The following is a 27,178-nucleotide window of genomic DNA, read 5'->3' as shown; positions in this document are numbered from 1 at the left end:
ACGATTCTGCGGTTCGCAGCACAGGCTTTCACACCTTGCTCCTCTCCCCGCTGTCTTCCCCTCCTCCCAGGGGTTTAACCGTATGGAAACGCGCGGGGTTCACGGGACGCTGGTGGCCGGAGAGGGAAAGCGCCGTGCACGTCGAAGCGACTGTGCGCCTTTCTCTCTGCGCTTCGGCACCGCCCGAGCACCCACTGGGCGCCCGGGACTTGAGGGACTGGGCGGGGCAGCACCGCCCCCCCCAACCCCCGCTCCTCCTTCCCGCCCTGAGGCGGGGAGGAGGCGCGCGCTTCCCGCCCATTGGCTCGCGGCGGCCGCAGGGTCTCGCGAGAGCGGCGCGCGGCGGGGGGGGCGCGGCAGCCATGTTGCGGGCGGTGGCGGCGAGGCGGGCGGTGAGTGCGGGCGGCGGGCAGGGCCGGGCCTGCTCCGCTCCGCCACGGGGCCCGGGGCCGGCCCCGCCGCTCAGGCCCTGCCCGCGGGGCGTGGGGTGGAAGGGGAAGCGACAGGTGGCGCGGCTACCGCGGGCCTCGGCGCTGCCCCGCGCGGGGCCGCCGGGCCGTGTGAGGGGCGGCGCCGGGCCCTGGCTCGCTCCGGGGCCCCCGGCAGCGCTTTCTCCACAGCGAAGGGTCCCTCGCGTTCGTTGTCCGGGGGCTGCGGGCCCGGTGTGAACGAAACAGGTGTCGCCGCGCCGTTTTGCCCTTGCGCTCCCCGGCCCCGCGCGTCCCGGTGACCTCGTCGTTACCAAATTTAACGAGGAGGTGAACTCAAGGTTAGCTGGAGCAGGTGATTGATGAGGCGTCCCCGAATACCTGTTTGATTCGGCTCCTTCCGCTACAGCTGTGTGTAAACGCCCCTTCGAAAAGAGCTTGAAATGTCGCAAAATTAGTTTTTGACCTCTCCGACGCTTTTTAGGTACGGTTCTGTACTGCTTTAAAATAGAAATTATAGATATGCTAATCCATTCCGGGTGCTAAGAGTGACTTAAGAGCGAGCGTAGATTGGGGCAATTATGACTTAGTTAAGCTAAAAATCATAGAATAAAAGAGTCATAGAGTAGTTTGCGTTGGAAGGGACCTTAAAGATCATCTAGTTTCAACCCCCCCTGCCGTGGGGGGGTTGAAATCGCAGATGCCTTTCGGTTATTGTTAAGCTGTAGGCTTTCTAGAGGAAAGGTCTTGTTCTCCTGAGCTCCCAGAACATACGGTACTGCTGTGTAAATAATACTTTACTCTCGTGATCACTGCACAGTTTGGTTTCACATCCTGGAAACAGGAGATCAGCTCTGTGTTTTTCAGCCATACGTGTTTAAACTCATAGATTTATCAAATAAAGTTATTAAACATTGCATGTACCTTTGGCGTGTGGGTAGCAATGTAGTCTGTACGAGAATCAAAGCCAACTCCAATTCAGGGCTGGTGAAGCTCAAGAGGGCATAAAGTCTAGAGAAAAACAGGATGCAAGAGACCTGTAAAGTGTGAGCAACAAAGAAAAGTTGTAGTTGCATATCTGGGAGGGCTGAGAAGGAATATGGGACAGCAAGTACACAAAAAATTGGTGCAGAGGTGAGTTTAAGTCTTTTTACTGGTCCGTGAATGGTAGGATAATAACAGTTGGCTTAAAGGGCAAGAAAGCTGTTTAAGATGGGTACAGAGAGTTCAGATAGACATTAAGACAGCTTTTCTACTTGAAAGATAGTAACTTTTTGGAATAGGCTGCCTCGGACTCTCCATTGTTGGGACACTAAAAATAACCTAGACAGACATGTCAGAAATAACATAGATGTGGTTGCCTGGGATCTCACAGAGCATGTCTCTGTGAGCTCTTCAGGTCACTTCCCTTCTTAACTGGAAGATTTTGGAGGTCACACATTCCTACCTTTATAAGGCGACATACAGACAATATATTCCTCTAACATTCTATCTTCTTTATAGTTTTTGTCAGAAGTGTCTGCCTTTTTGCCTGTTCGCTTTGTTGGGTTGTTATTTTTCTCTTCTTATGTGACTTTACACAGCAGTTTGGGGCTAAGGTGATGATAGGTGGATATAATACCAGTGCCTTTAATTTTGTATCCAGCTGTCATTCATCCTGTGCTGAAGTTAGAATTTATCCTAAGGATATTTGTGGAGGGAAGCAGTGTTCATCTTGGTTGTTCCAAGCCACAAACTCTTCTCTTGGTTTCCCTTGCTTCTAGTCTTGAGTTCCTTCAAAAACACCAGCAAGAGTGGCTCTTCTCTTTCTTAAGAAAACTTTTACTTTGTGTAATTCTTCAGGGTTCTGTTGTGGTTTTCAGAGTCCACATAGAGTAAAAGTTGCATTTGCTTTTGCAGTATGTGTTGGGAATTTTTTTTGAGGCAAGCCATGTTTTAGAGTTGGTTTAAATGAAATAGACGTGTTCTTAGGAAGCCTTTTTTTTTAGCCTGAGTTGTGATAAATAGGTTTAGTGGCCTGAAACGCTCCTTGCACAGAAAGTACTGGGCTGCATTTCTAGACTTGGGGAGTACTTTGTATATATCCTTCAGTGGTCATTGATAGACTTAACTTCTTTAACGTGTTCGTTCATCTTGAGTTTGCTTCCAGTAGTGTTGAATGTATTTCAAGACAGCTGGGCTGCTTTGAATTTTCTTTTAATGTTTTGCATGGGATATTTCTGGAGAAGTTTCTTCTGTATTACATCTTTCTGTTGCTGAATCAATTCCTTTTTAATTTTAATTCTTTATTATGATTCCTAAGTAAATCCTGTCTATAAGTGTTTACTTTATTTCTTTTGCTGGTTTTTTTTTTGGGTTTGTGTTTTCTTTCTTCTCTGCAGTTATAGTTCCTTTTCAGTTCAGGTGTTTTAATGTTCTTTTTAGTTAGTGTTATCTAGCTGTTGCTTTTACCTCTTTTGTAGCCAGATTTGTACGTGGTTTCTGGGGGGAAGCGTCAGCTTCGTTGCCAGAGCTCCCTCTTTTCCCTGAGCTTCCCAGATTTTTTTTTTTTTTTCATTTAAGTTGTGCAATTGCAAGACTGTATCTTAATAGAATTCGGCATTGTTTTGTTGTATGGGAATGTAGGCATTATCTTCAGTAATACCCTAGTTCCTGTAGTCAGTTCTTGGGAATTTTGCCCAGTGGTAATGGGTCTCTGTGAGATGCCTAATTCCTGTTAAACAGTTCTAGACTTTAAATTTCTGGCCGGTTTGTTTTTATAGCCAAGAAAATTGGCTCTAGAGATGCCTTTGTGGATCCAGTTGTTAGATGCTTTTGCTATGTGAATTCTGATTTCAGTTTAGTTCCCAAAACTTCCAGCAGTTCCTCAGAAGAGGTTGGGAGGCAACCTTTGACTTCCAGGGTGAAGTTTCCAGCAGCCTCTTCCATGTTTGTGCGTGTTTGGAGTGTGGGGCCGCTGAAACTCTTGCATTTCTAGACAGGCTTTTTAGCTGTCCATTCTGTTGTTCCCGAGTCTGCCACGTATGTTACATCCAGCCGATTTCACAATTCCTGTGTTACAAGTGTCCTTGGAGCAAGGGTGCAGGCAGTTGGCTCTCATCTAGTGGCTGTAGAGGCCTTGATCTTGTCTGCTTACCAGCAAGGATTTACAGCACTTTTGTTGGGGATTTTCCAGCTGTTAATACCTAAACAGTTTGTGGTTTATAAGCAGTGCGAATAGGTATTTAGGAAGTGCTGAGTCTGCTTGTGTGCTGTTCATCATCACAAAAACTACCTGTCCTCTTCATTGACTCACTGCAGATTCTCACTTTTTGGAATTTTGTGTGACTGGGTGAATTACCCTTGGTTTTACTGCAGAATATTTATTAGAACAAACAAAAGTCAGGTGGTGTTTGCTTTTGTTTTATTTAAAAAATGCAGTTTTATGTGTGTTGGTATATTAAAATTCAGACTCGTGTGAGAATCTTGTTTGTCATCCAGGATTTTTACCCAAGATCTAGAATGTGACTTTTAATTTATTTTAAACCTGGTCTCATCTTTGTTCAGAAATGCCATGCATGTAGGTGTAAAGGGACCTTCTTGGATTATCAGGTTACAAGTAATACCTGTTTAATGCTGTACTGTCCAGTCTGCTCAACCAACATCCACTGCTCTTGTTCTTTTTGGCTAAAAATGTATTTCTCAGTCTATCCTAGAATGGTTTGGCAGAATGATCTAGAGCTCTTCTGGTGCTGCAGTGCTTATTTAGGGAAGAGATCATAATACAGTCAGAATTAAGTATGTGTTTAAAATTCATGCTGTTTAGAGCCAAGGCAGACTCTTATTAAAGAAATCTTTAAAGAGTTTGCAGCTCCCTTTGGAAACTTGAAAACTTCAGAACCTTTCAAGAGCACGGTCTACTTTACCCTGCAACGCGACTGTAAATCATTGGAAAAGTGGGCTTTTTGCCACAAAAGCATGGATTTATTCTTCAAATAATGACTAAAATCTCCTAACTTCTATTGCAAATTATGTTTGAAACATAATCAAAAATGCAGTGTCTGATCTATTTGGCAATAAATATTTTGTTACCGGCAATAGGCTTGAAACTATCTTAGACTCTTTAATCTTAACAAGTAACCTTAAGCATGAAAAATGAAATGCAGAGTGCTTTTACAAGAATCTTAATTGAAATTACAAATTACTGTCCTGATTCTGCAAAAAATTTTCCTTTGTATTTATATTTTCACTCTGTGATCAGCTTGAGAGCAGTCCTCAGGATTTGCTTTCTCCACGTGATGTCGGAGCATGTTGGGAGGCTTTGTGTCGCCCATGTCTGTACCCAAGTACAGATGTTCTGAAGCTTTTTTTCTAGTTTGAGTGATGCATAAGTGCCTGTTTGGTGTGAGGGGAGACGGGGTCAGAATATGTTTTAAAAAGTAGTGTTTGGCTGTGCGGTTGTTAGCATTGTCTTAGCATTTGTGCTGTGGTCATAATATCGAATCTATTTTGTGTTCCCTGTGTTCCATGTTATATTGATGATAAATCTCAGTTTAGGCTTAGGATAGACGTAGACTTGAAGGATAATATTCCCATTCCTACCTCAGACCTTTCCTTGCCCTAGTATTAGACTTGGAGAAATAATGATTTTTCCAGGTTCATCTGAAAATTAGAGCAGAGAGTCTTAGAATACTTTACTTTGGTTTCTTGGCAATTCTTTGCCCTTTTTTTTCTGATTTCTTTTTTTCTTGCATTTTTTGCTGAAGGAGTTAAGGTCTGGGTGTGGATGGTAAATTCATTGAAATTCTTATTTAAGGACCATTAAATTGTAGTAGTAGACCAAGCGGTCAAGCTTTTTACTTAAATGCTAAGTATCAAACTCCTCTGTCTTTTTCTTTCAAGGCATCTCTGCTGCGGAGATCTCAGAGTACATTGGTCATAGCGGAACACAACAATGAGACACTGACGCCCATTACACTAAACACTATCACTGCGGCAAAACGTCTTGGAGGTGAAGTTTCTTGCTTAGTAGCTGGTACCAGCTGTGACAAGGTAGGAAATACAGTTTTCCTCTGTGTGAAATAATGAATGCAGTGAAATGATAACTTGGTACATATTGGTCAGCCTGAAAAATAATCTGTAGAGAAAAGGAACTGTGCCAGGAGCTGCCAGTCTGCCGGAAACGTCCTGCACTTGAACTGCTTCACTTCTGCAGTCAAAATATGTGTATAGGTTTCATTTCACAAGGGAGAATATCAATGTCAGATGCTATAAGCTTAAGCAAGCAAATTTTTCTAGGTCTAAAGGCCAATTAGCTTTTAAAACAATACTTCCTTGCAAAGTTGGAAAGACAAATATTGCAGTGCTAAGAACTCGGAAAGAAGCATGCAGTGTTCAGATGGAAACCAGCAGCAATGAAACGGCACAGTGACAAACGGGTTCTGCTCTTAGTAGTGAAACTACTAGCAGCATAGCGAGAGTGTGCTTGCAACCTAAAATTCTGAAATTAATGCTTCTTGACTTTATCACTTAGCTTATGTCTAAACAAACATTTCTTGTATGTTAGCTGTTGTATTGCTAGTCCAATTTTATGTGCAAAATCTAGAGACAATGTAGTTGGTGCATTAGTGGCACTTCTATTCCAGCAAAACGTACTCTTGTGTCAACAGTGAAAGTAAAAATCATTAATTCTGCTGCTTTTCATACTAGGCTATTGTTGATGAATCATTGTTCTGAAAGCCATAGGTAGTATGAAAAATGGGAATGTTTCGTTTGATTTTTTTTTTTTTAAATGCTAAATACACAGTGTCTTTTTGCAATGTGAGTCATGCTGGGGAAAAAGTACTTAGCAAAAAAATGAAGGTTTGGGGTTGTTTTTTTTTTTAACATTTCTTTGTAAGAATCTGTATTGAGAGGACAAAAGAGCTGGTTACTCAAACAGGTATTCCGTGGCAGCTATTATGACGTTTTTTTGTTATTTCCTGGGTAAACTGATTTTGAGGGTAAACTCGTATTTTGCAAACTCAGTAACTGCACAAGTTCTGGAGTGGTGCATGTGGTCTCCAGACACTGCTGCCAGTCCTCTTCTCTCTGATCTGCAACAACCCTTTTATCATTTAAAACTTCTGCAAATTTAAAGGAAAAAAAAAAAGCATAAATATAGAATTGAAAATATACATCACATCAGTCAGCTGCAAAAAATTGCTCCTAAAATTTGGACAAAGACAATAACAGTGCTGTATGTTTCTATCTGCCTCCTATTCTATACTGGCCGATTTAAAAGAAAGTAGGATTTGTTTCTTGATGGTTCTGTCAGAATACTGAGTGGTAATCCTCAAGTTATCAGCTGCTGTAGTAAATCTGGAGATCGTTGAGTGATCCTGCACACAGGACTTGCTTTGTAGTTTTCTTAGGAAATGAATTGTTATTATCCCATAAGATACTGTGCTGTGAGTTGGAAGCTCTGTATTTTAGTCCTTTGGATTCATTCTGATTTTTGTGTGCATTTTAACTGATCTGTAGGCTGTGAGCTTTTTGCGGCAGGAACTCTCGGTATTTGTGATCCTTGTTACAATACAAACTAATAATTCATTTATAATCATAGGTAGCACAAGAAGTCTGCAAAGTGCAGGGTGTTGCAAAAGTTTTGGTGGCTCAGCACGATGTATACAAGGGTTTTCTAGCAGGTAAGAGTTGTTCTTACCTATTGACAAAAGAAATGGCATTTATATTTGCGGTTGAAAATACAATACTTGTAAATTTTGAGCAATGCATTTTTATCCTCAGAGGAGCTGACTCCCTTGATTTTGGAAACTCATAAAAAATTTAATTACACCCACATTTGTGCTGGAGCATCTGCCTTTGGAAAGGTAAGTAGATCCAAGTGCATAAAAGATTTCTTGTAGAAAAGAGACAGACGTAGTATGTGACTATGGATCAAGTGCCTGAGAGAGGTCAGCTGTGGGCAGTTTAAAGCTTTCAAAAAATGTCACAGTTGCTTGCTTACAAGGTCATTAGTTAGAAACACTGATTCCTGTCAGTTTATACGGGCTGACTTGAAAGATCCCCTGGTAATCAGCTGGTTCTATGTGCACAGGGCAAACTACAATAACACAAAATAGATTAAGTGATCTGGAAATGGCAGTGAAAAGTACAGTAAAATGAGATGAAAAAATGTATGATTTTCATGTTGAAGTGAAAGTGTGCAGACCTATTGGAAGCAAATTTTTTTGGTGAGGGATGTTGCATCGTAGATGCGCATTGAAATGGCTGTAAACATGTATAAATAACACAGATCTAAGGCCTAGCCAAGATGTTTTTTTTAATGAAAATACAATTTTTCAAAACTTGTTTATTAAGGAGTGCACTTTTTAAGTATGTGGAGAGTGTCATTGCTAACAATCTGATCAGTGTGGTGGTGCAGCTAAATTAGAGGAAAAAGATACATCCAAAATGTTTCTGATGAGGAATGAGTAATGAAGTCAGCATTCCATCCGACTACTTTCTGTAGCAGTCCATGGACTTGTAATTTTCCCAAGACAAACCTTTACATACCTTAAGTCTAACGGGTTTGTTATTTTTTACTTTTGATCTGCAGTGCCTTGGTAAAGGATAATAGCTTTTGCTGTAAAGCTTCCATTTTCAGGTACTTAATGTGAATAAAGATTGTTCTGCTTGATTAGGAGAGGGACAAAAAGCAAGCAAAACTTTTGCTGTCACTAATTTCTTCATAATTTATGTTGCTCTTATCCTCCTTCCCATTCCTAAAGGTGCTAAGTAATTTTATAGAGTCAATTTCAGAGTGGGAGAACTTATTTTAATATTAATTTAAAAATTTTTTTTGGCTTTTGGGCGGAGAGTGCAGGGTATTTTTTCCGTTGTCTTTGGTAATCAGCTTTCAAAAGTGCCTTTTTTTTCCCCTCTCCCCTCTTTTAAGTGTGAAGATCTCAGCAATCCATAATTGTCAGTTTTCTGAGTAAATTGCATTTATTTCCACTTTTAAACTGTTGAAGCAAATAAGCCTCCTAATTTAAGATGTTGAATTAAGGGTTTACTTACGGTAAGTAACAAAATGTCTGTTGTTGCTACAATAATGGGATTTTATTTGGGTGCTAAAGCTACGTGTGTAGCCCTACAGAAACATATTAGTTGTATGTACTTTTTTACTTATAGAGAGCATGATATGAGGTTAAAATTGGGACAGCGGGCATTTTTTTACTGACCACTTGGCATTTCCTCTGCTAACTTTTCATCTTTAACTTCTAGAATCTTATTCCCAGAGTGGCTGGCAAACTTGATGTGGCCCCCGTTTCTGACATCATTGAAATTAAGTCACCAGACACTTTTGTGAGAACTATCTATGCAGGTGCGTGATCACAATGTATTTGTGCAATGGTAACTCCTCTACATAATCCCAGTGTTAGAAACTTGGAATGTGATAGGAATTTTCATTTTATAGTCTGAATTGCTGTGGATCCTAAAAATGAAACCTGGAATGGACGTGCTGTTGTTTGTGTGGGGATGCAAGTAATCCCAGCAACTGTGGTAGTCCCAGTACAAACCTGGCCTGTCGCTTTACTTTGGACTTTGGTAATCTTTGCACATGCTGCACTTCTTTGTTAATGTACATCTGATCAGATTTTGTAAAACGCAAGACATTAACTGTCCAGCTTTATTTCATATGACCAGAGGGTTATTTTTTCTAATTATGAAGACATTGAACTCGTTATTTATAATATTTAATTGACCTAATTTGCAATTTCAGTCTTGTTTCTCTAATGCTTGTCTGACACTGTGTTTTAATTTACCTATGAGCTCATTAGTTTGTCTGTCTTAATTTTACTATGCAAGATTGTACCACGTGTACCAGTGTGGCATTACATTTTGAGTTACGTTACCAGAATGTGGTTTGATGCCCTTTTAAGTTGTTTCTCAGTAATACACAGTTCCAACATGACTTTGTTTTTCAATAGCTGGTGTTGCAGTATTTTTCTCTTAGTGTTCCCTGCAGCCTCCAGTGTGAAATAAATACCTTTTATAACAGATTATTGAGAGAAACACAATCCCGCAGATATTTAGGGCAGGCCTCATTTTCTTCTGTTCTGAATTCGTGCCCCAGGATAAAAGATCTACTTTGAATTTTAGACACTCTCAAAGTCTAAGAATGACACATACAAAGTTTGGGTTTTTTTCCCCTCTTCTGAAATGTAAAAGCTCATTTTTAAGAGATGATTTGGATACTCTGTATCCTTTAAAAATAGTGGATTTGTTCTCATAAGGGAAATTAAAATGTTTGTTATCTGCTTTTATTAAGTGCCTGCATTTCTAGTTTTAGTCATCTAAAGCTGCAGTTTTGGGCAGTAACTTTTAAGTGTTGCCTGTTCTAGTAGAACTGCTAATGTGCTTCTGATACTGATATTGTTTGTTTTTGAGAAGTATAGTATGTCTGAGATCTTTAAAAATGCAATGTGATCTTTTTCTTTTAGGAAATATTCTTTGCACTGTGCAATGTGATGAAGCGATTAAAGTATTTACTGTGCGGGGAACTTCTTTTGAGGCCGCACCAACAAGTGGTGGTAGTGCCAGTTTAGAGAAGTGTGAGTATTTGTTCTAGTATTTTGTTGTTTTGTATATTCCAGGTAGTTTTCTCACTGCACAGCGCTGTTTTGTGGAACTGCTTCAGAACAAACTGATTGTTGTAATCTTAGTGTGGTGCTTTTAGTATGGGTACTTGCACGTTTTAGTGATTTTTGACAAGGGAAGATACAGATTAACTGCTCATTTGCTACCTTTTCTTTGACCAGAAATGAAGATTTTGTGCCTGTGTCACTCGCTGTTTAAAATTCTGCCACTGCAATCCTGAAACTTCCTGATTTAAAGTTGCAGCTGTTTGAATAGCCAAACTGGCTTTCAAAACAAGATTGAGCAAAAATTAAAAGTGGCTGGCTATCCACAGTTTTAGTTTCATTTTCAGTGTTTCAATTCACATAGGTCATTACAGTGTCTAGCTAAATTAGTGACAGTTTATATTGATTGGAGAACACTCAGTTTGTTTTAGATCAGTTTTAACTTAATTAGTTTATTTTTTTCAATATAACCAGTGTAACTTTGATAAAGGAGAAATCCAGTCACAGAATCACAAAACGGTTGGGGTTGGAAGTGGTCTCTTCAGATCCCTTCGTTCAGCCCCCTGGAGCAGGTTGCTCAGGACTGTGTCCAGTCAGGTTTTGAGTTGTCTCCACAGATGGAGCAACCTGTTCTGGTGTTTGATCACGCTGTGGCCTTTTTATGACTGTGTTGTAAATCCAGCAATCGTTAGTCATGTGCTGTGCGAGTGTCCCAGTCCTCATATTTTTCTGGGTGGCTTAGTACCTGCTCCTGAACCATCCTATTTTTCCTAACATCTGTGGATGTTAAGCATCAAGTAGCATTTGTTTCCTGAGAGTAGCATTGCACTACCATTGAACTATCGTTGCACTAGTTAGTGGGCTTGATTGCCTTTCTTAATGAGAACCACGCTTTTGTTGGGTTTATATCAATGTATTATTTGCACAACAGACCTTCATTTCAGTGCAGCTTGTATTGTAGGTTATTTAAGCACAAATAACGAGAGAGGCTTGTAATTCAGAGCCATAGAGCGATAGCAGTTAAAAGCTTGTGGTAGTTGATTACAGAATGAATTTTTGCATCAAGTTTAAATATGGGTATAAAAGATTGGAAATATACGCTTCATCCTTTTTCTTGTGGATGTTGTTCTCCATCTGATGAATGCAGTGACCCCTCCACCGCCTCTTGGTCTATCTGAATGGATTGAGCAGAAGTTGACAAAAAGCGATCGACCAGAGCTTACTAGTGCGAAAGTGGTTGTATCGGGTGGTAAGTAGATGATATTAAAACAATGTCGTGTTGCATTTAAGTGATGGTGCATCTTGAATAAATAGTATTTATAGTGGAACACTGTAATGTGATACATTAAAGAACCACTATGATGTAATTCTGAAATACAACATAGGGGCCAGTGGGAACGCACCCAGCATGTATGTTTCATGAAGGGGCAAACCATGAGTTTAATGTATATTAGCAGGCTTTTTTTGATTACTGTCGTATTTGGTGAGTCCCTTGAAAATTATAGCAGTATGAAGTGTTTTTACATTCGAATCTGTCATGTTTGAAATTACTGCTAATTGTTACAGGCAGCCTGAAGGTTATTACATAATGGCTTTAATGATTTTTAAAAATCATTGTTTGTGTTTTGCCCTTCAGGTATGAAGTGATGGACTGTGGTTTTTTTTTCCTGTGTGCCTGTGGCTAAAAATTTATTCCTTAGGTATCCCACTGCAAATTTTTGTACCTAAAGCCAGCAGAGGGAGCACAAATTAGTTTAAAAAAAGGTGTTTCTCTGATTTCAGAGCATGGCCCTGATGGTGCGATAGGCAGGAAGTAAACTAGACAGACTGATGTTGGTTTATACATCTGGAATAATATTAATCACAACAGAGAAAAGCTAAATCTCCAAATATTACATGCTGTTTATTAATAGAGCCAAAAATACATTATGCAAACATGTATTTGTGCCTTCATATGCTCATACTGAAAGCCTATGAGCTTATGTAGGCAATAAAAAATGTACAGCATATTATGTTTTTCTTTTTTTTTTTTTTTTGTTCTGAACTTTTAAGGGAGAGGCTTGAAGAGTGGTGAGAATTTCAAGTTGTTATATGATCTTGCAGATCAGTTGAATGCTGCAGGTAAACTTTTTCCTTCCTTTTTTTTAGCTGTGGTTATTATATTTGAAAAAGTCAAATTAAAAATAGTGTTCTTAAATCTCTTATTTTCATGTCTCTATCAAGTAAATTTTTAAAATCCTATTAGTTTGGATCGTTTTGTCTTGTCCTTGTGGTCAGCTGTCTATTTAAATACCTGCGTATGAAGCAAAATACTAAACTATAACCTTCACTGTTCTTTTGCAAGCTCCAGAACACAAGCTCATAAACAAAAAATGAAGTTGTGTAAATTCACTTGGAAGAGCTGATGTTTCCTTTATACATCCTTATATGCTCTTCCTCTACAGAATCCCTTCCACACTTGTAGTTTGAGTGGCACTGTCTTTTTGCCATGTTTTTGCATGAACAGGAGAAAAGGGACCATGAACAGTGTTTCAGCAAAACACTTTAAGTAGAGATTGGTGAGGAGGAGGAGGAACTGTTTGCATTCACACTGTAGCTACGTTAATTTTAGATTTCACATGTAATAAATTTATAGTTCCACATGAATGATTTCGGTTTTAAGTTGGTGGTTTCACTAAATGTTGATGTGGCGTTTCCAAGTTTGCTTTGATATTTTTCTTTACTGTGCCTGACTTTTGAGCTCCACAGCAATATGAGATGGCACATGTGTTCTACTCAAACTTGAAGGAACATAATGGGAAGGCATTTATGGGAAAATTCTCTTTTGAGAAAGCGACAGGAGAAAATAATGGAAATATGCCAGACTGAAATCCTTGGGTTTAAATATATGGCCCTTTGGTGCAGAGAGTGAGGATTTCCTGTTGCTTATGAAGTGCATTAGCACTAAGTATTTGGAAGTTTCAGCCAGTGGTACAGAGAGGGATTAATATAAGAGCTCTTAAGAGGGGAGTTTCTAAATACGTGCCCTTAGAGTGTGGGACTGTTCAGTACAATACATGTGCTTTTATGGTGATACAGATTTGACTCGCTGATATTTAAAAAAACCAAAACACTGGAAATATTTTCTTTCAACTAGTTGGAGCTTCCCGTGCAGCTGTCGATGCTGGCTTTGTTCCTAATGACATGCAAGTTGGACAGACGGGCAAAATAGTAGCACCAGTAAGTATGGAGATGTCTTTTATGAAAGAGCTGTGATGCTTTCTAGCACACGTTTTCCTTCAAAGCTAATGCTTAGGAATGAGCTAAGTCTTAGTACCGAGCCTAACGGGAAAAATCTTAGTGTGCCTAGTGTGATGTTGCCACTTGACCATGCGTTTGCAGAACTGCTGCAGCGAGCTGGGATGTGAATCCTCTGGGTCAATCAGAAGTAGAAGTATTCTGCTGACAGCCCTGTCAGAGGCCTTGCATGCTGTATTTTTTCTTAGATGCCTGTGCTGAACCTATTTTAGTTTTCTAATGGACATTGTTGCTATGCTAAAAGGTGCCATTGCCAACATATGCTTGAAATTATACTGGTATGCGTATTGATCTCTAGGAAGTGGGGTTTTGGTTTTGTTTTTTAAAGGTGATTTTTTTTTTTTTAAGTTTTGGTAACTGTAACAGGATTATTGCATTACATTCTAAGCAAAATTTTTGTGGGATGAAAATGCAAAAACTTCAGATAGAAATAGTCTACAGATTTGATGCTGTAGAGTGAAACACCAAGAAGGGCATACTCTAACGAGGGGTTTAACATTGGGAAATGACCTGCTGCACATGTTTTCTGCTATGCATCCTGATACCACAGGGCACCAGTCTCTCTCTCTGTGTCTTTTGGGATCTAGGAAGGCCTTTCCATCATGTGGAAGTCTAGGACTACTTCCATTGTTCCTTGTGACCTGGGCAAAGTGGCAGACAGAAAGCCTAAATGAGCATATAAGAAGGCCAGATGAGCATATAAGAAGGCCAAATGAGTAAATAAGAAGGTACAAATGTAGCTCATGTGGTTCTGGGTAGAATGTGCGCTGGCACATACTGGATGTGGTGATCACGGACATGAGTAGGGAATTGTGACTGAGAGCATGAATCAGTATGGAAATCCATCAGGCGTATGCTTTGAGCTACATAATGGAGTAAACATTTAGTCTTTTGGTCAGGAGTTCTCTTGGCGCATATATGGTAACAGAAGGCACCAAAGAGCAACTTTTTACTTGTTAATGGTTTAATGAGACCAGAAGGGGGAGAGTGAGCTGGAACTTAGTGAGAAACTTGTCATATTTCAAAGCCTTCATTTGCCAAACAGTAATAATTTAAATAATACTAAAAAGCTGTACATGTCTAAAGCCTTGATGGGGTCTGAAATGTTCTGCCTTTGTACCAATAAGAGGTGCAAGTTTGAGAACTTAAAACCATGACCGTTATTTTTCCAATAATATATCCATCAGGATAGAGTGGTACTTTAAAAGATATCAGACAGAAACTTACGATTCTTGGAGTCTGTCAGTTCTGCTTACTAGGTTTTCTTGAACAAGGTACTACCTTATGCTTCTGAGTTCTTGTCTTGAGCTGTAGATTTTTTTTTTTCATTTAAGTCCTTACCAGAGGCCGCCTGATGATAGCCCTGTAGGGCTAAGTGGAGTTGTTTCTGCGCATGCTCATGTTTAACCTGTAAATCTGTATGATAACTAACTGCTACAAAAAACAGCTCCTGAGAAATAGACCTATTGATAAGACTTAAGGTCCATTTTGTTGCATATTGTGTCCTTCCAAAATCTTGGAAGCACTGGTATTAGCATCTGGAAACCGTGAGATGTTACAGGTTATAAATGCAACCATAAATCTTCTTCCTGGTGATGTCTGTCTTTTGTGCCTAGTATGAAATTGTGTTTGTTTCAGACATAGTGCAGGACAACTGTAGCCCCCGGTTTACTACTCATTTGCTAAGGGCTCATTTGTATTTTAATAGAATGTGCTTTCTTTTAATCATACCGTAGACATAAGGTCCAACATATTACCGCTATAGGTGTCAGCCAGCTAATTAACACTCGTTCGGTAAGTGCAACTGCCATGTATATGGAAATTGCAGGTTCCAAAGGAGGCCTGGTTGGTTGTCATAAAGACGCACTCTTCAGCTGGTTGTCATGTACCCAAACCTTTGGAAACGAGGGAGTAAGCCGAGTGTCATTTAACTGTGTATTTTGAAAGGGCATGAGATGACACTGACCATCCTTAGTTCTTTACTGCCCAAATGGCCATTAAGGAAGTGGGAGATGGTGATTTGAAGACAGCTCTGATTTGCATGTCTTGGTTCAACAATGAACATTCTTTCTAGAGGCTAGAGTATGTAAACAGTTATGTTGAAACAAAAGAGGCTGGGGTTGGATGAAGGCGTAGTGCTATAACTTGCCATAGCTCATAGTGACATGTGATGGTCAGAACATACAGCCACATCATAGCATCACATCAGTGTAATTGTTGTCAAGTTCTAGAGGATTGTTAAAATAGCCATTAGTCAGTACTGAACATCCAACAATTGTCAATTGACCAGCCTAACTGGCGCGGTTGCATGGTGCTACATCTTATTGTCAGCAGGTTGATGCATTTCCCTCTCATCTTCCTTCTTAACAAAATATCTATTTAGTGAGTTATGTAGAGTACTGAAAATTATGTCCCTTCTTTCAAACTGTTCAAATATTCCTTCTGAATCTTAAAATACGTGCAGGGACAGTGTACAGTGGCTGAGGAGGATAGAAAATAGTTCAATTGTAATGAAAGCGCAAGCTGGATTGGTGCTAAGCCCTCTGAGCTGCTGACTAAAGGAAATAATTTTCCATTGTGCTGGGTAAGCTTCTTAAATATGAGACAGTTTAAAGCTTCAAATTCTTAAGTTTGTATTCCTAATTATACTTCACAGTCTTTTTGGTAATCTAGCTAGAAACTTACTCTGTGTAGTGGAAGATAGACTCACTTAAAGGAGGAGTAGAGTGGAATTTCTTTGACCAGGTCAGGGTTATACTATGCTATTTTAACAGCCCTGTAGGAGATGACTTGCTCTCTTGTCCTGTGAGGTGTGCTTGATACCAGTAGTTCAGGGAGAGCTCATGATGTTTTACCTGGAAAAGCTGAGATGCGAGTTGTGTGTAGTTTTGAACTCCCATTGACACTATGCGTGCCCTCCTGGATGTGTAGGTTTTAAGTGAGGGAAAAATCTTGGATACAAGAAACTGTTGGAGTTCGAGATGTGCTTGCTCTTTTGTGCAGCTGTTGGTTTCTGATGGGAAAGTATTGTTGCATGTGCTCTTACTCTTCTATTAATAGGCTCTCGCCCAGCCTCAGTGGGGGATTGGAATGCTCTGTTTTTAAAGGACTCTGGAATTGGGTCAGTTTTGAGACCACAGAGGGAGAAGAGCGAGTTACAAGCTTGGGAAGAGGGGAGGTGCTTCCTACTGCTGCTTTTTCTGTATGAATGCTGGGGAGTGTTCTGTGCTGATCACTGGCTAAGAAGGTTGTAACCTAAAAGATCCATGTGCTGTTTGCTGTGGGTTTGGTGAGGGGAGGGTAGTTTTGGTTGGTCCTTCAGTAATTCGGTGACTGGCTTCAGTTTCTAAGACTGTGGTTTTTTGTATAATTTTATTCCGGCTTATCTTAAGATACTGGGTGTATTATTTTTGTTTCTTGTCGTAACGTTTTTTTTTAACCTGTTGATTTCAGGCGATTGCAGCTTCTGCTTGAACATTCTCTCTTATCAAAGAGACAGCTGACTTGTATTATTTGATTAGATGGAAGGAAGGAGATTTTTAGGCAGAAGTGAATATATTCAAATACAAAATGTTATCTTCCTAACTAAAAAAGGTAACTTAGTGTATTCAATGTTTTTTAAGCAGTGACAACCATTTTAGGAGTGTATTTTTTTTTTAAATTAGAAGCCAGTTGTTTTCCACTGTTTCTTATACGCAGGTGTTCTGCAGAAAATGAAAGTCTGCTCTCTGTTTAAGCACTGTGTGTAGGTTTTGATTAAGAAAAAAGCCCTTGTAAGGATGTTCAAGTTAGTTTTGGATAAAAATATCCTTCCCATGAATGCCTACTGTTACGTAGATTCAGTTAGAAAATATTAAAATCCCTGCACAAATCACACCAGCCCCCTACCCTTGCCCAAGTAACTCCTGTTTTTGGATAAGAAATTTCAAATAGTCAAGGACATTAGTTTTCACAGTGAAAATCTTCCCAGTTCTTTTTATCTTGTTCACAAAATCAAAGAAAACTCCTTTTTGAGGTGTTCATTTGTTACTGTCTTATTACTTTCAACATTGGGCACAAAATACTTTTCTAAGCAGGTGACAGAAGATGAAGGTGGAAAACTCAGGAGGGCAGGAGTTAGGAGATACTTGATATAGTAGTAATTGACACTGGATTAGTTGATTGTGCTAGAAATGTGATATGATTGCACAGAAGGCAGATACATTTGGAAGTTTGCATGTGCTGAGAAACCTCAGGTGGGAAAGGCAGGTGGGGATTCAGTGTAGTTCAATATGATCACCAGGAGTAAACTTGCTGACTGGCTTAGGTTCAGTGCTTAAGCTTCAGTTTCATACCAGAATATGTCTCTGGATGTAATGCTTTGCAGGAACTTCAAAAGGGAGGCAGATTTATGACTGCTGGGAATTGACAGTAATGAGGGGAAAAGAGGTGTGTTAGAGGTGCAGCTTCAAGTGGTATGTTGGTTCAGTTGAAAGGCACCAAAGCTGTGGAAGAACTGGCACAATTTAGTGTTACATTAGGTGGAAAATGCAGGAATGAGATGAAATTAAAAGCAGGAAAAGGAAAGCTGAATGGCAAGAAGGCATTTCCTGGCAGAGAGATACATGAAGGCACATAATGGTTTTCCACAGAGCAGTGGAATACCTGTTACTCCCCTTTCCTTGCAAGAGGATAGGATGCTTTCTGAGCTTGTATTTTGCTAGGTGGTCCCTTTTACTGCAGTGAGTGGCTTTCTAGCACTTAGCAGTCATATTGCTTTGGAAGTAGCAGGAAGGAAGACAGACAGTATCGCATTATTTACGTTGTTCCTGCATTTTGTATTTCTTTGTGTTCAATGGCAAAGTAATCAAATACTGGTCTTGCTCTCTTTAGAATACACAAGTGACTCATGGTTTCTTTGTGTAGTAAGTGGATGTTAACTCTTCCTCGGTGTTACTTCGCATCACTTTCTTAGGGATCATTTGCTTGTTAGCGTACCTGGTAAGGTTTATTTCTCTTCACTCATATCCTGGGAAGTGTAGGGAAAGTGAAACATGGGATATTTTATTCCACTATTTCTAGTCCTTTTTATTCTCTGGCTCTTACCTAAATTACTAACAGAATTAATTAATTAATTCCCTTAGATTCATGATGACTGTTACTCCTGTCACTTTAATTGTACTCACTTTAAGAATGTTCTCCTCCTTGCTTATGAAGGGTAAGATCTTCATTACTTCCTAATATGTTACACATATGATAGAATATCGCTATACCAAAGTTTCTGTGTTTGAACACATGATACTTTGCTTAATTTCTCCTGCTTTCACCCAGCTTCTTTGTAGGAATGTGTTATTTGTACATTACCTTTGTTGGGTCAATAACAGACCAGCAGGTGCTTTTTCCATTGTATGAATGGTTGAGGCTGGTTGGGTAGCTGGCAGGTGGGAATAGCGCTGGGAAAACTGACCGTGCTTGGAAAATTGGTTTTGGAATATCTCCTCTGATAATTCACTATTGTTGAAAAGTAGCTTTATAGCGGCAAACTTCAGAGAGCTGCGTGTATGCAGCTGGGACTGAATTTACAGACTACCTTTCTCTGACTTGCTAAAAAGCTAAGGATTGACAACCCCTTTCATCCTGCATTATCCAGTGTAGCTTTTAACTCTGAGAAAACTATGTTCACAAATTGATGCTCTGCTCCTTTGGGATTGGTGCAGAAACATTAAATTGTACTAAAATATTCATATGTGAGTGCATTTAGCTGAAAGCAATTGATGTGCTTTTCCCTAGAGAGAGACGAAAAATTGCTGTATGGCCCTGCACTCCAGCAGACACCCTACCCACGCTTAAGAGTAATTACATAGCTTGGCTGATCAAAGGTTCTTAAAGTAAAAAAGAAGCTGTAGTTGGGGATATAGTTTAGTAATGTGTGCTTCTTGAATGGAACATAACAACCACGTTGAAGTAGTACATACCAGGCAATTGTTTGATATACAGTGGAATATATATGAACTAGTGTCAACCCAGAAAACATTTTATTGAGTTAATAGCTTGTAATTGGAAGGAATCTCTTGTATGAAGCAATTTTCATTACAAAGATTTCTTTCTAATATCCTTGTCCTTTCGCTCTTGCAAAGAAAATAAAATACCTGAGCTGCCTTTAAAAGGAGTGTGTGTGCCAGAGGAGTTTATTAAAGTAGCCTGTTTAAAAGCATGCTGCTGGTAGGATGATAAATGGATGTACATGGAAGGTTTTCAGTGTAATTCAAAAGTTGGCATAAAAATCAATAGTAGCTGACAGCATGCTTGCAAAGTAACTACCTCATCCTGTGCTGCACCTGTGGAAGATGCACAGCAGCCTTCAAAGGCATGGGGAGTTTCAGCTAGAAACTGTTGTTGTGTTTCACTTAGGCAAACATACCTTAACTGCCCCAAGGCAGCCTAAGCATTTTTAAATATTCTTACTAGTAAAAATGAAGGAATATTGTATGCTGCTAGTTATTCTGTAAATAATGGGAAAAATTAGTGTGCACAAGGGAAGTAAGTGTGTTGATAATGTTGACTATTCTAATGATCCACATGTAGCACTCCTGTGACATTATGCAAACAGCCTGGAATTGGCTGTGTGCGTTCTGGAGCCAGTTGTGAAAATTTGTGCATGTGAAGTCTCATGGACTTGTTGTAGATGCTAATATGTAAGTTGGGATTGGAGCAGTTTCCAGGGATCCAGAAATCAGGAACTTGAAGTTGTTGTAAAACCATCTTGCTGGCACCTGAGGTGTGATCCAGGCTCCGATTCGTGCAGTTTTGTGCCTTGGCATAGGTCTTCTATGTAGATGAGCTCTGAAGAACCAAGATCATCTTCCAGACCTTAATGTGTTCTCTGCTGCAGCGTCAGGCACGTGGCATGACACAATTGGAAGCGGCACTGCTCTGTGGTACCAGTCTGCTTTCCTCCCTTACTCACTTGATAGTGCTTGGGGCTACAGTTTGGACTTTGAACACAGCAGAAATGACAGGACTCAGCAAAATCTATGATAGAAGTTAATGATTTCAGAGTAAACGTTAAAAACAAGATTACTACCCTGAAAACAACTTAGAGATCCAAATTTCTTAGTTGGGATGACCAGGTGAGCTCTCCCCTTAGAGAGAGCTCCTTGGAGAGCAGTCATGAATCTTTATCATTCAGAACTTGTGGATCCTTTGTTTCCCTCCTACTAAATTATAGAATAGATTTAAACTAAAATTTAAGCAGTGAAATCTAATTTACTGTATGGAACTCTTGATAGAAAACATGCTATCCCATGTTTCTTTGTATGAGAGCACAACTGAGGGGATCTGCTGTAAGCGTGACAGCCTGCTGACTGGATTGGTTATCTTAGCCAGGGAGTCAAGAGGGCACAACCTTGAAGCGCATGGCTTAGATGCATAACAAAGGCTTTTTAGACAAGCCTGGTGATTTACAAATGTCCTTTTAATGAAATATCCTTGTCTTTCCTAGATATTTTAATGGAATATATACATAGGCATCTGGCTCCTGGGTAGCTGGATTCATTCCAAAGACTGGACTGCCTGATGTTAAACAGACTGATAAGAGAATCCGGTAGTCTGGATGACGGGCACTTAATGAATTGCTCTCAAAAAATCAAATTACAGTAATGTGTTTTTAAAATAGCTTGTATTAAAGACTGTGTGATGTTAGAATAATTTCTCCTGTAACATCTGTTCTCTTATTTGGTGTAATTAAAATATTGCATTTTTACCATGAGTTCTTACACGCGTGTATTGTATTACATTGCAGCTGTAGTTAAAATGGATTGACCTCTAATAGCAATGCACTCGGGAAAAAAGCTATGGAGGGTAAGACAGTTTTGAGTGTCTTCAGCAGCTGTGTGTTTTTGGGGAAATACATAGACTAGATTCAGTTTTTCACTTCAAAGCAGGCCTTTTTAATAGGAATTGCTCTGTTCCTGCGCTCTTTTCTCTCCCTATCAGTTTGTACAGGAGACAGCTTTTGTAGAAAAGCTTCATAAATTTTATTTATTTTCTCCTGTTTAAAACCCAGTGCAATAGGTGGAATCTCTATCTGTAGAAAGCAGTCATCTTTTTTTCATTAATGGACACAATAACTATCAGGCTGTTATGGAAGATGCAGTCTGCATGGGCTGTGTATTTGAGCACCTTCATTTGCCAGCCTCTCCTGTAGGTCTGTGCATTTTCCACAGCTGTGCTTCATTCTGTCATGTTAAAAGCCACTTAACTGTAATGTGCATCTTCAGTTGCCCAGGGGTAAGGTTTTTTTGACTCTCCTACCCTCCCTGGCCACAAAAATAATTTCCTGAATTAGATTTGTACGTTCTTACATATGAACTAACCCTGGTACTTCTAAAAGAGAGTCTGTTAGTATTGGAGATTGCATCTTTTCTGAGCATGTACAAATACACCTTTTAATTGGTTTTGACAAGTCAGCCCCCAGCTAGTTTTGTGAGTGGCAGTTTCCTCTTATTGAATGAGCTGGTGTCAAGTACTTTCTTGGTTTTGTTTTTTTTTGGTTTTGGGGTTTTTTTTTTTTTCTGTAAAATTAGGTAGCTAAACAGTACAGATTTGAAAGCTACTTGGACTTGTGGCAGTGGGTGCGAAAACCATCGCGGAGCTGAAAATGTACTTGGTTTTGGATAGATTGCAGCCTATCTATTTTGAATATAAGTCTCTTTGGAGCTGCTAGATTGGGAGCCCCAAGGTGTAAAGATCTGCCTGATGGTGCCTACCTGGACAGCACTTCTGTATTCATCCTGTGTCAGAGTTCACCATGAACGGGGGAGAAGAACCTTGAGAGCAGATAACATTGAGGGTTGGGGTAGATAACAGAAGCTATTGCTACAAGTGGATAAGGATGCTAGCCCCCTTTAGTGCCTGAAATGTTGTATCCTGCTGTGTAGGAAACTTGTTAATGGTTTAACCACTTGAATTTTAGCTTTGTGTGTTCTGTCTTATTTAAAGGATCCAAACTAGAAAGTCTAGGTTTTCTCTTTAGGTGACTGCATTATCTGTTTGTACATTGTCTTGCTTCATGTTTGCATTGGGGATCTCCAGGGTTGTGAGTAACGCTGCCCTGTCCTCTGACAGAGCAGTTGCTGGGGTTTCAGGCAGATCTTCCTCCCACTCCCATTTGTCTTTGCCGGGTGCTCCTGTGAGATTGTTCTTACAGTTACATTGCATCCCCAAGTGGGGAAGGGAACAAGTCATCAGCTGTCTTCAATGTTGAAATGTAACGTAAAAAGTACCGCACGTCACTGATGTGTAAGGTGTATGAGAGCTTCCTGAAACTGTCATTTGGTACCAAAAATGTCTCATTTTTGTTCTTCCAGGAACTTTATATTGCTGTGGGAATATCTGGAGCAATCCAACACTTGGCAGGGATGAAAGACAGCAAGGTATGTAAAGATGGATGCCCAGGGAAAGATTTTTGTGCAAGGAAATGGGTTGACTTTCTTGCTTTTACCTCAGCACTTTAGCCAGCTTTCCAATTTTTTTTTGATGTTAAAATTGCCAGTTTGCTTCTGTAAAGCATGCTTTGTCAAAAAGAATGTGTGGGGCAGAAGATCTAATGCAGTAGAGAAATCATTGCACTACACCCAAAGTTAAATAGAAGCAGGTTATTGACTTTGTTTATTTAAAAACAAAACACAAATGCCTGAATTCTATAAAATAGTTCCATTTGCGTTTATTTCCGAGTACGACATATCAATTCATGCATAACAATGTGTGATTTGAATTATGAACTTACTATTCCATAAAGTAAAAGATGTCTCTGACATTCCTGTATTTAGCCATTCAAATGGAAACCTATTATAAAATGGCAGTAAACCTTTAAAAGGTTTAACTCATTAGTTGCCAAAGCAAAGAATTTGAAATTGGAACTGCCGGTTTGGTCCACAGTGCAATGTCTGGAAAGAGGAGCAGGATTACCTGCAGAATTGTACAGTCAAATGCCAAGCATCAAATAGCGTGGGTTGCTCTGCCTTGCCTGTCAAAACAGGACGTGTATATGTTTGTTTGTTTCCAGGGGATGACCTTGTGCTTTCTGGCAGAAACCAAACCAAGAACACTGAATAGCTTATAAGGCTGCAGAAATGAGTGACAGAACTTTACAGGCAGATCCTTATGTTTGTCTTATGTGTAAGCCGTGACAGACTAGCGAGTTGTGTAATGGAATTGTCCTCACGAGCCAGCCTGTGTAGTAGGATGGATCTGTGTTTTCTTTTTTCTGAGTTGCCTTTGCATATGCTGTTTAAATATTTTTGAGGAAAATCCTGTTAGCAGGATTTGCGTACAACACCCTTTTGGTGCTTCAGCCTTTAAAAACTGGGGGCTTGCGCTGTGTGTTAGGCAAAACAGTGGGGAAAACAACAACCAAAAATGAAGGTTGAAGAATGGGGAGGGATGAAGGTCGCTGTAGAAAAGGGTGGACCACAGTATCTGTAGCCGTGTGTTCTCCCTGGTCCTAGTGGGATAGTGTTGCCATAGGCTCTTCTACTCCCAGTGCAGCAGTAGGGAGACAGTGGGACGGTCGGTGAGGCAGTAGTGCCACAGCCATCCTCGGCTCCCTTTAGGCTCCTCTAGGAGCTGATAGGCCACAGTGTCAAGAGTGTCTTTGTTTCAAGGTGTTTGGTCTCCAACTGTGCTTTGGTGGATGGAGAAGGATGGTGGGTGGGATTAGTATTGGCCATTGACTGAGAACTGCGTATTTAAAGCTGCTTCAAACTCAGTGCAACCCTGTTTGTATGTACTCCTGCCTTATCTTGGTTCAGACTACCAGCACTACTGGGAACCTGTAAGTGCCAGATTTCCCTTTGATATAAAAATATTGAGCAGCAATATTGTCCTGTACTGTAGCAGCAAAACTTTTGGGTTTTTTTGGCTTTTCCAGTGCCGTGTTTGATACTTTGAGATGTTCTTTTACAGGGAATAAGGACAGATGAAAGTTGTTAATAAGACATATATTTAACAGTTTAATTTCTCCCATATATCATAGTTTCTCTAGTGTAAACAAATCTGCGTATTGTAAAATTTAGTTGTACTTAGTTGTATTTGAAATGTGTTCTGCTCTACTTTCAGCCAAAGCATATAGGTGTTGTAGTTACTGAAAAGATCCAGTTTTCACAAACGTAAGGATTTATGCAGCCATGGGAACTCTCTGGAGTTTTCCCCATTGCTCCCTCAGCACTGTGAGTTGTCTGGTGTTCTGAACTTATACACACCAGGATACCTTTTCCAAAGTAGTTGGATGCTTTTGACCACATGAAGCATCTAATTTATTTGTCCTCTTATAGAAAGGTAGAAAATGCAGCTTTGGGGGATACCTGGAAAATCCTCGTTGCTTTCTTCCCTTGTATTTAATTCCCTCATGAGGTAGTTATGCTCTCTTTTCTTCCTAAGAGGTTTAACTTGCACGTTCTGTGGTGAGCAAGGTGATATTTTTCCTTTGTGCTGTGTGAAAGTCTGATGTAGTGATGAGATAGAGAACCAGATCTTATTAAAAAGTTACTCCAGCTAACAGAGATGGGAAGGACGAGGCTGCCAAACTAAAGCTTAAGGCAGGTTTTCAAGCAACTGTGTTAACTGTTTTTCTCATAAGGAGAGAGCTGGCAGCCCCAGGTTTCGCCAGCTGCTGGCCTTGGTTTACCCTCAGTGTTGGCTTCTGGGAAGTGCGGTAGGGCCTCAGAGCACAGCTGCAGTCCCCACTGAGCTAGTTTCCTCAGGTGTCATGGCCTGGAGTTGGCTTCCTGTGCTGTGGAATTATCAGTGAAGTTCTGTGTTTGCAAATGGGTAACTGAAATAAAAACAATAAAACTTTGGGAAAGGTATTACTGGGCCACTTGGCAGGTTCTTGCCTGTGAGTTGTTGAGAGGGCAGCTCTGCTGTAGCTGTGCCCTCACCTGCGTGCTGTGCTCCTGCTGCAGACTGAGGGACAGGTACAGGTGACCTGTGAGGGAAAACACTTCTGTGTGCCTAAGCCCACAGGGTTTGCAAACTTGTGTCTTTGAGTTGCTGCACTAGGGGTGCGATACTGAGCCATGGATTCCGTCAGACAGGTGTGTTCAGGTGAGGGGAAACAGACGTGCTCTGTGGCTACCAGGGCATGGCAGGTAGCTCTGCTGAGGAGTTGCCACGGGCAGTGCTGAGGTGGAAAGGCTGCGTCGGGGTGCTGTGGGCCAGACCCCCCCTGCTGTAGGGCTCGCTCCCCACCCTGCTGCAGGCTTTGGGGACACCCACACTTACTTTGCCAGAAGTTGTCACAGGTTTACTTGTATGGCAGAGGTCAAGCAGAGACGTTTGTCTGGACCTTTTGTGTGTGTGTTTTTCTACTGTGTTACAAACTAAATGATAAATATCGCATAGTATGCGCAGAGGCCTTCAGGCACAGCTTCATTGCACGGGTTTTAAATGCTCCCTCCATGTTTTTTTCTGCAATGGTGTGGTGTAGAATGGCAGATAAGAGTCTCTTCTGCAGTAATTTTTCTCTAGGCTCTTTTCAGCAGGGAAGGATAACCCTGGTGTAGGTGGTGAACAGGGAAGGGAGGCCTGGGGCTGTTTGTTTTTGTGTGTAAAATGCTCTGAGTGTATCTTCTGCTTCTAGGGCTTGGAGAGGTTAGCCTGTTTCCTGGCTGCAGCCCATGTCTCTGCAATCCAGCCCTAAATGACAATGAAGATCTATATATTCACATTATGCTTTACTGTTGCTTGCAGACCATTGTTGCTATTAACAAGGACCCAGAAGCTCCAATTTTCCAGGTGGCCGACTATGGACTGGTGGCAGACTTATTTCAGGTGAGGCTAAACTTGGAGGCATGGGATAATATCATCTTGTAAATGTTAAAGATGTCTGTGTTTACTTTGGGTTGTTGTGTTAAAGAATTTGTTTTATGATTTGATTATTTTCCTTCTCAAAATTCAGCCCCTGCAAGTTATTGTGGGTGCTGGGGGTGTCGCAGGTAGCCTGCCTCTTTTTGTTTCCTGAACGTGAACCCTTGTGAGACAGAACTGCCCCTGGGTGCTTCCATGTGTTTTTAAGCTTCATAAAGTATGAAAGTACCGAGCTGGCGCTGTGTTTAGGCTGCAGCAGCAGTTCTTATTTTTGCCTGGGCAGCTGCCTTACCGCTGCCCAGGAGGCAGGTGCAGTTCTCTGGGAATGATGGAGCTGGGAGCAGCCTGTGCCCAAGTGCCGCCAGCTCGCATGAGCGCAGCCACACGTGTGAGCGGCAGGAGCTCGGAGCTTGGCGCGGGCAGAAACGCTGCCAGCACTTAATGCTGTTCCTGAGCCCCTGCCCGCTGGCTCAGCCCTGAGCCCGGGCCCTTTCATAAGCCCGAGACAAAGTCACATTCTGAAGAAACACCATGTAGACAATTTCCTTAATAAATTTTGTACGAATGCATTATTTCCACCTAATGGAAATGTAGCCTCTTAAATAATTAAGAGGCTTTATTCGGCAGGAGAAAAGTGGGGAGTGCTGTGAGCTGGGGTGACCCACAGCCCCTGGAGTGGTGTGCGTGGGGGGGGGCAGGGAGGGGGGTGGTGGGGGCTGCACAGGGAGAGTTTGGGGGTCGGAGGGCGGGAGCCCTACCCTGCTGCTGGTGTTCACAGGCGGTGCCGGAGATGACGGAGCTCCTGAAGAAGAAGTGAGCGCTTGTGCTGGACCCTGCACCGCAGAGGGGGTGAGGGTAAATAAAGGACTGTTCTGGAAAGAGGTGGGGTCTCTGTGGTGTTGGCTTCTTTTGGTGGGCGGTGGGGATGGGGGGTGGAAGGAAGAAAGAAGGCAGGGCAGGAAGAAAAAGCAGGGGGGGAAAGGGGGTAGGAAAAGGATAGAA

General features: G+C 41.0%; 1 protein-coding gene across 1 annotated transcript; it reads left to right on the top strand.

Moving 5' to 3' along the window:
* Positions 1-322: 322 nt before the first annotated feature.
* On the top strand, positions 323-27,057 carry ETFA (electron transfer flavoprotein subunit alpha). Its single transcript, XM_069866929.1, has 12 exons — positions 323-392; positions 5,310-5,459; positions 7,012-7,093; positions 7,194-7,276; positions 8,673-8,772; positions 9,893-10,003; positions 11,181-11,282; positions 12,086-12,154; positions 13,170-13,252; positions 22,678-22,743; positions 26,060-26,140; positions 26,955-27,057. Exons 1-12 carry the CDS (start codon positions 363-365, stop codon positions 26,991-26,993), a joined length of 996 nt encoding a protein of 331 aa, XP_069723030.1. The 5' UTR covers positions 323-362; the 3' UTR covers positions 26,994-27,057.
* Positions 27,058-27,178: the final 121 nt, after the last annotated feature.

This window comes from Phaenicophaeus curvirostris, chromosome 12, assembly GCF_032191515.1.
Source record: "Phaenicophaeus curvirostris isolate KB17595 chromosome 12, BPBGC_Pcur_1.0, whole genome shotgun sequence".
In the NCBI taxonomy this organism is placed as follows: Eukaryota; Metazoa; Chordata; class Aves; order Cuculiformes; family Cuculidae; genus Phaenicophaeus; species Phaenicophaeus curvirostris.
This window is presented reverse-complemented; position numbering and strand designations above follow the sequence as displayed.

Bases quoted from the DNA above. Each gene is read 5' to 3' on its own strand.
- ETFA (XM_069866929.1), top strand. From the start codon at position 363: ATGTTGCGGGCGGTGGCGGCGAGGCGGGCG. The intron at 5,460-7,011 runs GTAGGAAATACA...TTATAATCATAG, and splicing joins CTGGTACCAGCTGTGACAAG to GTAGCACAAGAAGTCTGCAA. The intron at 26,141-26,954 runs GTGAGGCTAAAC...TGGTGTTCACAG, and splicing joins TGGTGGCAGACTTATTTCAG to GCGGTGCCGGAGATGACGGA.